The sequence below is a fragment of the Scyliorhinus canicula genome, chromosome 2 (assembly GCF_902713615.1).
Source record: "Scyliorhinus canicula chromosome 2, sScyCan1.1, whole genome shotgun sequence".
Taxonomy (NCBI): domain Eukaryota; kingdom Metazoa; phylum Chordata; class Chondrichthyes; order Carcharhiniformes; family Scyliorhinidae; genus Scyliorhinus; species Scyliorhinus canicula.
Window position 1 is genome coordinate 134838675 of NC_052147.1, and position 14710 is coordinate 134853384.

Below are 14710 nucleotides of genomic sequence, written 5' to 3' on the forward strand. Positions count from 1 at the left end.
GCCAGGCTCATCCTGATACAATTCAAGGTCGTTCATCGGATTCATATGACAGTGGCCCGGATGAGCAGATTCTTTGGGGTGAAAGACAGGTGTGCAAAATGTGCGGGAGACCCAGCGAACCATGTCCACATGTTCTGGACATGTCCGAAACTTAGGGGATTTTGGCAGGGGTTTGCAGATGTCATGTCCACGGTGTTAAAAACCAGGGTGGCGCTGAGTCAAGAGGTACCGATTTTCGGGGTGTTGGAAGACCTGGAAATCCAGGAGGAGAAAGAGGCAGACGTTCTGGCCTTTGCTTGCCTGGTAGCCCGGAGACGGATACTATTAGCTTAGAGGGACTCAAAGCCCCCGAAGTCGGAGACCTGGCTATCTGACATGGCTAGCTTTCTCTGTTTGGAGAAAATCAAGTTTGCCTTGAGAGGGTCAATGTTAGGGTTCGCCCTGAGATGCAACAGTTCGTCAACTTATTGTCAGCAGAAGGGAGGGAGTGGTTAGTTTAGCTTAGAATCGGGAGTTAATAAAGGTGGGACCAGTATGGGAGGGTGATGACTTTTGCACTATGTGTATTGTTTCATGTACATTGTTTATTTTGTTGTTGTTCAAATAGCAAAAATACCTCAACAAAATGTTTATTAAAAAAAAAGAACTCCAGGGCCTCTCTCTCCCAATTGTATAGCACTGTGCTGCCACCTCTGGTGGATCTGTCTTCCTGGTGGAACAGAACATACTCACAGGTGGAGATGATGGTGCTGGGGCATGGGGTTGTAAGGCATGACCCCGTGAGTATAATCATGTCAGTCTATTGCATGACTAGTCTGTGAGACAACTCTCCTGATTTTGGCACAAGCGTCTGGATATTAATGAGGAGGCACTTGCCCAGTCAAAGGCACTGTTGCCTTTGTCATATCTGAATCCGGTACTTCTTTTTAAAACAATTTAGCGTACCCAATTCATTTTTTCCAATTAAGGGGCAATTTAGTGTGGCCAATCCACCTACCCTGCACATCTTTGGGTTGTGGAAGTGAAACCCACGCAAACACGGGGTGAATGTGCAAACTCCAAATGGACAGTGACCCAGAGCCGGGATCGAACCTGGGACCTCGGCGCCGTGAGGCTGCAATGTTACCACTGCACCACCGTGCTGGCCCTTGAATCCGGTACTTAACTTGATTCTTAGTTTGATTCTTATTACACACGATCTTAGTGATTTGTAACAGCTCAGAAATTTTATAGGCCATTTGAAAGAGTACTTAAGAGTCAACCACATTGTAGTAGGTCTAGAGTCACATACAGGCCAGCCAAGGACGGCAAGTTTCCGTACCTTCAGGGTATCGGTGAAGCAAATAGATTTTTATTATATGGTCACTACGAGCTTATAATTCAATAATTATTTGGCTCACTGAAAAATAAATTCCCCACATGCTGGGGTATAATTCAACCCATGTCTTCACATAGTCTATCTAGTCGCCAGGATGACTTGTGCAGTAACATAACCATTTTTGCCACGGTTCCAGTAAAAAACTAATTCTTTAATCTTCTCAAACATCTCAATTTGATCACCTTTTAATCTCTTATACTCAAGGGAATACAAGACTGGTCTATGCAAGCTATCCTCATAATAAATACTTCCAGCCCCATTGCCAGCCTTATGAACCTTTGCAGATGTATCCATTCCAAAGGCAAAATATCCTTTGAGGTACGGTGCCCAGTACAGGCCTGTTAATCCAGACTGCAATTAATTTTAAAATGCTGGTTTTTAACCTGAGGTACAAGTTGTGCAAAATGTGACATGTTCCTTCACAGGCAGAATGAAGAAAATAAATAATGGTAAGAACAGTTGTTTCTGATCAGCAGTTTTGCAGGGTTTCATTCCTCCCAAGTCGGCATTTCCACTTTCTCAGCTGCTGGCTATTATTAACCTGTTTCCTTTGATAATATTACCATCAGCTGACTATATATAATCTATCACCCTCGTCAAGCACAATAAACATTTTAGAGTTCGAGGTACCCTAAACACTTTGACAAGTGGCTTACAAAGCTGTTCCTGAAGCTAAGAGTGCCTTCCAGTCACTGAAATAACTCCATTTACCCACTTGCTCACAACAATGCTCCAACGCCCCATACTCCCAAATGTTTGTTATGCTTGTCAGTCCACTTTGATGCTTTATATTTTACTACCTGACAACTGCTTCTGACCAAAGCAGTAAATATCCCCGCAAAGCGCAGGATGCGGGATTAAATGTTCAGTGCCAGGTTATGCTCCATCATACCAATATGCAGCCTCTGTGAACTTCAGCTCATCCAGAACTCTATTTCCTAACTTGTTCAACTCATTACTCATTACCACAGAAATGCCTCCGTTTTACACTCTCGTCCTTGTGTTTGAATCTTTCCACCTCCTCCTGATCTCAATAGCAAGTCCTACAAACTTATAGCTCTCCAGGATCTCTGCACTCCCTTGTGTATTTCTGATTTGTTTCAATCATCGCCCTCTGTGCCTCGCCACCTCTCTCTTCTCCTTTGAGATGCTTCTGAAACTCCACCTCTTTAACCAAACATTTGGGCCAGAATTTTGCAGTCATTGGGATTCTCTGTTCCTGTCGGAGGCCCACGTCAGCCTTCCCCGCAGATTTCTCTGCCGGCATTGGGCAGCGGAGAATCCAGCCTCTAATGTTGAAAATGTAACTTTCATCATAAGATTTTTCTAAATGTACTTTATTCCAAACGTGTGTGAAAACAGCAACATATAAAAAGCACTGCATACATAGCCCTCAGTGTGTACAGTTTCCCCCCTTTTTTCCGATCCCCTCCCCCTCCACCCACCCCCTTCCCCTTGTGACAAAGAATTTATCAAACAGCATTATGAACAACCCCCAACGCATCTCAAAGCTCTCTGCTGACCCCCTCAACTCGAACTTAATCTTCTCCAACCGGAGAAAGTCATACAAGTCCCCCAGCCAGGCCACCACCCCCGGCAGCGTATCCAACCTCCAATTTAACAGAATCCTTCGCCAGGCAATTAGTGAGACGAATGCCACAACATTGGCCTCCTTCCCCTCCAGCAGCTCCGGCACTTCTGATACCCTAAAAATCACCACCATTGGGTCTGGCTTGACCTCCACCTCCATGATCTTAGATAGCATCCTGAACACTACCTCCCAGTATCTCTCCAGCTTCTTGCAACACCAGAATATATACGTATGATTCACCAAACCCACGCTTCTCGCACTCATTGGCCACCCCATGGAAGAACCCGCTCATCCTCGCCTGAGTCAAATGTACCCTATGCACCACCTTGAACTGAATTAAGCTTATCCTCACGCAGGAGGAGGTTGCGTTCACATTCAGCATCGCCTTACAGCACAGTCCCCAGCCTACTTACCCCCACCCCACTCCCCCTCCCATTTGTTCTTGATCCTCACCACTTCTGCCCCCCCCCCCCCCGCCCCCCAGCCATCCGTATGTATCTACAATCCCACCCTTCCACAACTTACCCAGGAGCAGCAATTGCTCCAATAAAGTGTACTCAGGCAACCTGGGAAACGCCCTACCTTCCATAGGTTACGTTCATTGAAGTTTCAAAGTGTGCCTTCAAGGATTTCAAAATTTCCGAAGTCTGTTTTTTCTATTCTTCAAAGAGATTTAGGGTGGAATACAAGTTGCAGCAGTCCCTCCACAACAGTGTTGAAAGTGTTACTACTCGTACTGACTACGTCTTATTCATTAAATTTGTCGCAACCTTGGTAGTTTTGCCATTGCGAGTGGAAAACCTGCCAGTTCAGCCACATATTGCCATTAATTTCGACAGAAGTCGACAGAGGGAAATTCACTGTGGCCGGTTTCTTTTGTTGCCTTTTCCTTTTCAGTGGCATGTTTAGCCAGCTTTAGCAGTTCTGAGCTTTTCTGTACTCCTCTTTTAGTAACTGTGCTTCTCGAGAGCTCTTCAAAATTCAGTCTCAGCTCCACCTCTGACACCATGTGACAAGCTCAAATGCCTTCCTGTCGTCTCTGCCGTTATTAGAACAGAGGTCATATAACTGCAGCAAGCCAGGTAATACCTTTAATAGATGACTACATTTCAATCCAAACAGCCCACTCTACCTCAGTGAATACTCCCCACCCAAACCCAAGTTCACTTGTGATCAACTCCCAGGTTTACTTTTCCTTTCATCCTTCTGTATATTTAATAGCGGTTGGGGCGGAATATTTGTCAAATGCCTTCTGAGGATCTCGTACAAATTGTCATATGGGTAATGAGAGACAACTTGGGATGTAATTTGCTCAAATAAATCAGGGAGATTGGTCAGGCAGGACCTAATCCTTCTGAATCCATATTGATGACGCTAATTAAGTTATTAGCATAGACATAGTCCTCATGTTTGCATCTGAAAATTGATTCAATTAATTTACAGTGGCTGGAGGACTAATAGGTCTATATTTGCCTGAATGCTCCTTTTTGAATAAGGGTATCATATTGGCCTGTTTCCAATTTACTGAAACCTCCCCAGTGTCCATGACTCCTCCGTAATGATTCTCAGTGTCTCTGGTCTCCTTCAGAAATCTAGGATAGACACCATTTAATCCTTTGGATTTATTTGTTTTGAGCCATTCTAGCCCACCATAAGGCTTCCATCTCAGTTATAATCAAACTCATTAATTTTGTCGTGTTGCTGGTGTTTTCTCTTGTGCCTACCTGGAGAAAGTAGTCATCCAGGGTGTTTACTGTGCTGTGCTTATCTTCTGTTTCAAGTCTATTTGCATCTTTTACAGTACTTGCTTCGGCTTTGACTGCCCTCGTGCTATTGAAATGCTGAACATAGTTTATTCCTGAGTCCCTCAGCAAGCAATTAGTATGGTGAATTGTACGTTGGCTTTTAATGCAAGGGGCTTGGAGGCAATATTCCCTGTCAGCTGGGCGGCTGCATACCAAAAGCCTTCACAGAGGCCATGGCACCAGCCAGTCCCTTTAAGATAGCGAGTGCAGCCATGATAAAAAAAATTAAAAGGGCTACGCACCTAAATAAACCATCCTCACACTTGAAAATAAATTAGGGGGAGCACTGGTTGGATGATAAGGGTGAGGAAGACTTGCTGCAGTCGTACAGGGTTTTGGTGAACCACAATTGGAGTACTGCGTACAGTCTTGCCATCCTTATCTAAGTATAGATACACTTGCCCGAGAAACTGATTGACTCCTATGAGGAGAGATTGAGCAGTTTGTGCGATGTTCGCTTGAGTTACGAAGAATAAGAGGTGATGGGATTGAAATCTCTAAGATTCTGAGGGGCATTGATAGGGTTGATGCTGAGAGAAGATCTGGAACATTGGAACACTAGAGTGGATTTTCAATCTCATGGCGAGGAGCTGGATTCGGGGCAATTCCCGGCTTGACCTGCCCACCTCAGGAAAAAGTTCCCACAACAATAAGATCTTCATTGCCAGTGGTTGCCAGGGTTTGGAGGCAGCACAGTGGGTGCCGGCTGCCAAGGCAGTCTGTTTAAAAGCTCCACAGTGCTATGGGACTTCATCCCAGTTAAAATAAAAACAGGAAAGTCCTCCAACCCTCAGCTCCCACAAACATCCCATGCATACCACCTCATGCTCACTGCCCACACCATGACACACCTCATGTCCCCAATGCCATGGTATGCTCTTCCACCTGCCCACCAATACCCTCCACGTCCCTATGCCAAGATATGTCCACATGGTCCCTCATGCTCCCCATGCCAAGTCATGCCCCTCATCCAACTACCATGGCTCCTCATTCCCCTATGCCAATCTATGGCATCCCCACCCCCCGTGGACCCTCATGTCTCGATTGCCAATCAATGATACTTCCAAACCTATTGACCTATGCCCATTCTATACACTTTATAGAATCACTGGGTGGAATTTTCCCATTATCTGTCAGAGTGCCAGGCTCTGGCTGAAAACACACGTGTAGCTCTCCAGCTGCACAGCCGGGTTTTTAGGCCAGGGCTGGAATTCTCCGATCGTAACTATTCATTTTTCATGCCGGCTGCCCAACCCTGCCCGGCAGCGTGGAGTGGCTTCAATGGGAAGTCCCATTGACAAGCAATGAGAATACAGAATCCCACCAGTAGCGAAAGGCTCGCGCCGTCTAGAAACGTGGCTGGGGGTCTGTAGAATCCAGCACCAGATCTTCTGACACTCTGAGAGAAAAACAATTTATGCATAGTTTATACCTGTAGGGGGCATGGAATGAGAGAGCCAGAAAGATAGGCTCCACAGAGATTGTGATGCAATCTTTAAAGGTCACCCCAATCTGAACTAAAAATATACTCCCCATAGCCCCACCCCACAGATACAGAGGACACCCCCTCCACCCTCCACCAACAAGCATTAGGGCCTCTCTCTCTCTCTTACCCCCTCCCCCCACCACCCAACACTGCACAAGCATCAGGGGCTCTTCCTGCCAGGGAGTTGTGCGAACTTGTGTCAGGGGGCAATGCCAAGGCACTGCCTCGGCGTGTCCCTCTCCCCCTGGAGGATATACTTACTTGGTGGCCCAGTGGGAGAGGGACATGCCCAGGGCCCCTCAATCGATTCTCGTTTTTATATATCTGTTCTAAATCTTACTACGGCAGGGTATAAATATTAAGTGAGGGGGGATAATGTGGTTGGGGGGGGGGGCTCATTAATTATATAAACATTTATTTTAATGCTTTACAATGATGTTATTGCCCTTTGTGGGCAGGAACCTTGCTCCGTCACTGGTGAGGGGCGGAGAAAACCGGGAAACAAAATCTTGTCAGCAAGATTTTGTTCCCCTGTCGCCATTTGCACTCATGACCGACAAAGGCACAACATTGCCCCCAATGAACGCTGTAGTGACAGTAGGTTATGTAAAAAAAATGTTTTTGAAGTGTTTCATTCATTATTTACTACTATGTTAAACAATGCTTTACGAAAGGGTCATTCATCATATCCTTTAAACTATCAATAACAGAAACCATAAGACCTCAAAATCAATTAACATTTGGAAATACCTATTGTGAAATTGACAGCACAAATCAGAGAGTCGGAGCTGTCAATCAAGCAATGTTTTCTCTGGCGTTCAAGTGTTTTCAAACTCAAAAGGATGTCTGGGATCTCAGCTATACATACATAATTGTGAATCCTTGAAATTCTCTCCCACAAAGGGCTGTGTGGACACTCAGGCACTAAGTTCAAGACTAAGATAGTTAGATTTCTGGACTCAGGGGTACTGATACGTGCAGGTATATGGAATTGAAGTGGAAGATCAACCACAATTTTACGGAATGGCAATGCAGGTTCGAGGGACATATGGTGTTCTGCTGTTATTTCTTTTACCTTCATGTTACACATTCTTATTCTGGTGGTTGACCAACCCAAACCAGCCCTCTCTGCCATAGCAGTAGTTTTTACTGACACAGTATGCAATGCACTGGCAGCTCATAATGAATGTGCACTTTCTGGTTGTCATATTAAAGGATCTGAATTCCCTTTAGTGACCGAACAGCAGGAAGCTGAATTTCCCAGCCACACATCTTTACTGATGAAGGTGCAGGAAAAATAGACGATAAAAAGGGAAATGTATGATTGGATTTATACAAAGAACTTTAAGTATAACATGTAGTATGTCGGTTAGGAGCATTATGGGAAGGACTTTCAAGTCAAGGGAGAGGTTCAATGGCGATTCATTGGGAAGATTCAAGAAATTAAAGATTCCGGTTATGAAAAAATGGAATAGACAAAATTAATGGGGACCAATAGAGGGTTTCAAAGCAATTCCAAAGAGCAAATGGGACTGTTAGTAGAGATGGAAGATTGTGCACCACAGTGGGGTATTGCGGCAGAGACTGTCACTCAATTGAGAACTGGTTATGTATTGGAAATAAAAAATATAAAGGGATAAAGAAAATGGTCAGGAAATTAGAGCAGCTCGCTCCATTCAGAGAGCTGGTAATGGGCAGCCCATTTCTCAACTCATTGCTCTGCAATTCTTTTCATTGCAGATAAATGTCCAATTTCTTCTTGAAAGTTATTATTGAATCGGTTTCCACCAGTTTTTCAGCCAGTGGATTCCAGATTATAACAACTCACTGAACTATAAAGCAAACAAACTCACATTCTCTCAATTTCTTTTGTTTTTAATCTCAGCAATTCTCCTGTCAGTTAACATTTTTCATGAAATAAAAATCACTTATTGTCACAAGTAGGCTTCAAATGAAGTTACTGTGAAAAGCCCCTCGTCACCACATTCCGGCGCCTGTTCGGGGAGGCTGATACAGGAATTGAACCTGCGCTGCTGGCCTGCCTGGGTCTGCTTTAAAAGCCAGTGATTTAGCTCACGGTGCTTTAGCTACTCAAGCTTACGATGGTATCCATTTAACCTTAGCAGCTAATGTCTGCCCGGGCCAATGTGAGCACTGGTTAACCAAAGGTGTCAGTTCTGGCTCGGCTGGTGGTACTTTTGATTCAGGATATCGGGTTCAAGTCTCGGATTATGGCTCGAATGTATCAATCTAGGCTGCTACTCCAGTTGGGTACTGAGAGAGCACTGCACCGGTCTTTAGGATGAGATGCTGGACCAAGACCCCACCTTCCCTCTGCCGTGGATGGAAGAGATACCATGCCACTATTCTGAAGAACAGCAGGAGAGTTGCCCTCGATGTATTGGCCAATACGTATCCCTCAACCAACATCTCAAAAGCAGGTTATCTAGTCATTAGTGTGAGATTGCTGCGCACAAATCGAGGGCTATGATGCCAACATTATGACAGTGCCTATGCTTGAACAGTACTTCATTGGCTGTAAAGTTCTGAGAGATGCCCAAAGCACGACACAAATGCCAATCTTTGTTTTTCATTCTTCACCATCTGTTGCCATGGTAGAACATGGCAAGCAGCCATTCTTTCTCATTTTCATCTGCTGTATTAGTACATAATTAATAGGCTATTGGGGAGCATATATACTGTATGATGCAGCATGATGACATGCCGTGTAAATCTATAGATCTTTACAATATATGACAGTGTTCAGCTCTCATCACTCAGGCAGTTGCCACTTATGACTGCAAGTTTAACAGGTACAGTAGTGGATTTCCAATGAGGGCTTGGTATTTTACACCCCTGTGTGTCCCACGTATGCAGTGAGACAGTTAAATTTCCATTCAGTCTGTCGAGGCCATAATACCCCACTGGCCAGGAGGTTCAGTAGAACCCTGGACCACCTTTCCAGCCCTCTCCTGTCTTGTTTAGTCAAAAGGGTGCAGTATGATCTGCAATGATCTTACCCTTTAATAACAGAAAATTTGATGAAGCTAAAAGTATGTAAGATAGTTATTGCTAATTGAACATTTTGTAAATGGTGCCTGATTACAATGAACATGCACTGCCCAGATGTAATGCAATCGAGACAAGCTGAAGTGTGGTGCTGTTTTATTTTGTGCCTGTTGTACTGTAAACTCAGCTGGCATCTTTGAATAGATTCCACATTAGCGGGATGTTGTCGTGCTTAGCTTAATTACACCTTTGCCAAACTATCTGTGAAAACCGTATCATCCGATTATATTCATTAGTAATACATTATCCTCAGTTAGGAGCCTGCTCCCACAATGATGTGACTGGAGCCTGTGTGTAGCGAGGCTCCATTTGCTAGCATGGCACTTTAATCATTTTCAACTAGGAGCTAAATGAACCTCCAGCTAAGTGCTCCAACTTCATTTGAAACACCACATTCCTTTGTTTCATTGACACCTCCAGCACAATCAATAACTGTCACCTCCCTTGTTTCCATTACTGTACTCACAAAATTAATCAGGAGCTACATGCCATCGACTTACATCCATGAATTCTACATTCGCCTTGGGACCTGTTCTCTCACGGAGGATCTTAATGGCCACGGGAATCTTCACCGTCTCCCCCTCTGGGACCCAGATACCCTGATGAAGATAGAAAACATCATCACAGAGAAACACTTCTGCACAAACAAACTGCTCCTACCACAAATAGCTCTGGCTGGTGGAGCTCTTCCTTAGCTGTCAGAAGTTGACAACAACAAAAAAAATCTACGAGATGAATAGATTTAGACAGATAAGTCCATATTAAGAAGAATTGACCATGTGTGCGGCACTTAGGTCTTGCATCATAATTTTAGGAGGTAGCTTGAGGCAAAGGGAATTGCAAAGTCGCGGGAAATGGTTGACACTTACAGATAGGAGCTAATGCTCTGAGTTATTATGATGGAGCACAACAGCACTACTCACTTTGTAGACCGTCCCAAATGCACCGGAACCAAGAATCTTGATTCGTTTCAGTTCAGTCTCTTTGAGGATCCTAAGCTGTGCCTGATTAGGTGCAGCACCACTGGGAGTTAGAGGCTCCACCAGCTGAAGACAAAAGGAAAGGAAAACAGAAATTGCTCGAGGGAGTAAGTGGTACATTCAACAACCCTGCCCACTGTAACTCGAGTTCCAACCCTGCTCCAGACCAATGTGATGTACCTTCGATGGCAGCCTCATGCCCTACATTTTGTGAGGTGAACCATCTCAATTTAACAGCAGAGGGAGTGGTGTAAATGTAAGCATTGTCTATTCTAAAGCACAACGGGCCGAACTCCACAAGGCAGAGGTAATAACTTACCTTCGTATTGTGCCTTTCACAAAGAAAAACACAAAAGTAGAATGTTCCAGGGTTCTGAGGAGAGAATGGACACTGATCCATAGAAAGTGATATTGGGAGGGTGGCAGAAAGCTTGGCCAGCAGAGATTGTTTTAAGGAAAGTCTTAAAGGACGCTGCAAAAGTAAATTGGGAAGGAATTCCAGAGCATGGGATGTACAGGGTCTAGCCCGAGGCAACAGAAGATGTGGCTGTCAAATGTGGGATGAGGACAAAGTGAATGTTGGGAGTATTATGTGTGGGTAATAATGTTGTACAGATTATAGAAATGGGAAGGTAGATTCAGGACAAGCAGCAAATCTGAATGGGTTTGAATTATTCGACAACATCATTTAAATACTAAATAACAAATGCTACCCAGTTAGGATCGATGGGCACAAAAACAAAATATTGCTGGTGTTGGCAATCTAAAATCAAATCAAAAAATGAGGGAAATACGCAGTAGGTCAGGCATCATCCATGGAGAGAGAAACAGTGCAAATGTTTCAGTGTTGTGACCTTCTGTCAGAACTGGGAAAAGTTAGAAATGTAATAGGTTTGGAGCAAGAGAAAAAGGGGGAAGGTGGGAAGTTGTACAAAAAGGAAGGACTCTCATTGGGTGGAAGACAGGACAGATAGAATGACACAAATGTTGATGATGTAAAGCCAAAAAGGAATGATAATGGAACAAGTGAAGACAAAAGATATGCGAAGAGAAGGTGTGAATGGCACGATCGTCTGGAAGCAAGAAAAGGAAATGAGAGAAACAAGAAAGTAAAAAGACTAAACCAGAAAAAGAACAATCTAACAGGATGGGGACAGCAGTTACAAACTAAGCTTGCTGAACTCAATGTTGATTGAAGCCCCTCAGGAGGCCAAGTTTAGTAAGGTCAGGGTGGGAGAGAGGTGAAAAATTAACATGACAGGCATCTGGAAGCTTGGAGCCATGCTTGTCAACTGAGGGAGGTGCTCCACAAAGTTCTCTGCATTTGCTATTGACATTGTAGAGGAGACTACATTGTGAGCAGTGAATACAGTATGCTAACTTGGAAGAAATACATCTAAATTTCTGTCTCATTTGAAAGCTGTGTTTGGGGACCTAAACGATGAGAAGGGAGGAGATACAAGATTAGGGGTCAGATTCTCCGCCGGCTTGATTCTCCATTTTGCCGGCGCCCAGGGGTTTCCAACGGCGTGGGGCTGCCCCACAATGGGAAACCCCATTGACTGGCCGGCGTAACGGAGAATTCCGCCAGCGTGTCGGGGCAGAAATGTGGCGCAACGGTGGGGGGGGGGGGGGGGGGGGGGAGAGAATCCCGTCCCAGGTGTTGTACCTCCTGTGCTTGTATGGAAAGGGGTCATAAAAAAGAGAATGGACGGTGGTGTTGGAGAGACTGGTTCCTTCAAAATGCTACAAGGAGAGATAGGAAATGTGTTTGGTGGTGGCATCGTGCTGGAGACAGCAGAAATTGTTGAATATGAAGCCTGGTGTTGTACAAGGTGAGGACCAGGGGAACTCTATCGAACAGACTCCGGAATGTGGCGACCAAGGGCTTTTCACAGTAACTTCACTGCAGTGTGAATGTAAATCTACTTGTGACTGTAAAGATTATTATTATTATCTTCATTCTGGGAGGGAGGGGAAGGGGTGAATGCAGAGTATGTGAAATAGAACAGACATGGTTGAGGGTCCTACAAACACGGTGGGTGGTGGAGGGGAATCTTTGGCTGTGGAAAAGGCAAGACATATTAGAAGTGCTAAGATGGAATAGTGTATCACCATCAAAACAGATATGAAAGAGATGAAGACACTGGGAAAATGAAATAGAATCGTTACAGGAAGTAGCTTGTGAGAAAGTGTAGTCAAAGTCAGAGTCATGGTTACAATTGTTGATAAACAATCCCAGAAAAGTGAAGAAAGGGAAGGGACAGGAAGAGTTGGCAATTGACCACGGAAATGTGAGAGAAGGGGGAGTTGATTACATTTTCCAGTTCAGGGTGAGAGCAGGAAGTGGCACCTGTAAAGTCATCAATGTGCTGGAAAAGAGATGAGAGAGGGTGCCTGAGTGGCACTGGAACAATGAATGTTCCACATAGCCCACAAAAAGACAGGTAGAGCTCGGACCTTTGGGGATTCCCATAATAACACCTTTATTAACAACACCTTTATTTGGAGGACATGAGTGGAGTCAAATTAGAAGTTGTTCAATGTGAGAACAAGTTCTGCCACACAGAATAGGATGATAGCAGATGGAGGCGGGTCGGGCCTTTGTTTTGGAAGAAATGGACTGTCCTGGCGGGGGGTATAAAGATTGGACATCCATGGCAAAGAGGAGACCGTTAGGATCAAGAAAATTGAAAATTCAAGAGATGGGAGGGCATCGGAAGAATCACAAATATAAATGGGGAGAGGCAGTATAAGGGAGAATAATGGATGTTATTTGTGGTATTGCATTATCAATTAATACATCATAATACAAGCTACAATAAACTGTGTCTTTCTAAATAGGCTGAGAGCACTATGCATAACACTACCTCTCTCACAATTGTAGCCATGATATGCTGTACTGGCTTAACTGCAATGGCAAGAGATTGGGCGGGATTCTCCATTTTCCCAGCGCCCGGGGGTTTCCCGACGGCGTGGGGCTGCCCCACAATGGGAAACCCCATTGACAGGCCGGCGTAACAGAGAATCCCACCGGTGGGTCGAGGCAGGAAAATGGCGCAGCGGGGCAGAGAATCCAGCCGAATGGGTTCAAATTAATTCCTTGCTGACATATTTAAGTATGAGCAATCTGGGGTAGGGACCAAGAGCAGATGGTTCTTTGTTGACACTGTGTAAATTCTGAAGCTGAGGTGGGGGGTGTCATGGGCTCACTGTCTACCTGTTATTGCTCTCTACATCATGAAGATGAAGTTGATATAGAAATGGCATGCCTTCATGACCTAAGCAACCAAGGAGGAGTGAACATTGCTGTTTCCTAATTATCTGATGTACATTTTGCAGTTATGAATGAGCTGTTTTAACATTAAGATTTGCAATTGTAAGGATCTGGGGTTTTGACTCATTGATCATAATGCCCATTGAGTAACCCACTACAAACTTAAGTTGAGCTCAGCTGACCGACAAAGCCTTGGGTTGTTGGCTGAGCTTGAGGGACAGAATGGAAGATGCGATGCATGAGACCAAAGTGAATTTTGTAACTCTCAAAACTGGCCAAAAGGCTTCCGTTTGTCAGACAAAGTTTTTTTCAATATTTCATTGTTTATGTTGGCCATTAAAAAAATGCATTAGGAGAATATACAGTTTCCCTCTTTCAAAACAAAATAGCTTGCGCAAAATAGATTTTATTCCATTTTACCTCCGTTTCCAAAAACCGTCGCATGGCCCGTTTCTTCTTGATGCGCTTCCTCCTCACGTACACAGCAAACACCAGGGCCAGAATGACCATAATGAAGAGCCCGCCAATCACGCCAGCAGCAATCAGAGGAGTCCTGCCAATCAAAATGACAGAATGGGGGAATGGCAAGGGTCAACAGGGCAGTAACAGTTAGGGTAAAACATGTTTGAAGTGTTGACAAAAAGAGAACTGAAAGCGCATCCAGTCACCTCAACCAGTCACACCAGGCCGAAAACTGAATCAACTGCATGAAGGAACCTGTAGGAATCAGATGGAAGTACCCTGAGGGACTGACTCCATGATCAATTTTATGTGAATAGCCATCAGGAGGCATTAGAATTCCCAGCATGGAAGGGGCGCAGCAATTATCTTGTTAAAACCCTTTGACCACGGTAAAAAAAATCCAGAAAATGTCAGCTGGTGTATTTTAATTCCATTTATCTATCACGAAAGATGCTTTAATTGTTAAGTTTTGATCACAGTTTTCCTTCATGGCTGAATTATATAATTTCTTCAAAATGCAATCTCACACACACAAAGTAAGTACTAAAGGCAGTGAACTTTCAAGGTTGTGGGTTCGTGTCTCTGCACTTGGGAGTGGAGGGAAATGTTGGATTTGAGACAAGACTTATAACGCATTTTTGCAATTATGACCGAACAGGGCT

The 14710-nt window shown here is 44.4% G+C and overlaps 1 protein-coding gene across 1 annotated transcript in view; it reads right to left on the reverse strand.

Moving 5' to 3' along the window:
• The window catches only part of LOC119958521 (receptor tyrosine-protein kinase erbB-4-like), a 1233387-nt gene that overhangs the window by 341234 nt on the left and 877443 nt on the right, over positions 1-14710 (reverse strand). Inside the window, exons 17-19 of the mRNA XM_038787050.1 lie at positions 14007-14139; positions 10253-10375; positions 9830-9928 (exon numbers count right to left, since the gene is read on the reverse strand). Coding sequence (XP_038642978.1) covers positions 9830-9928; positions 10253-10375; positions 14007-14139 — 355 coding nt within the window. The remainder of the gene's footprint in view (positions 1-9829; positions 9929-10252; positions 10376-14006; positions 14140-14710) is intronic.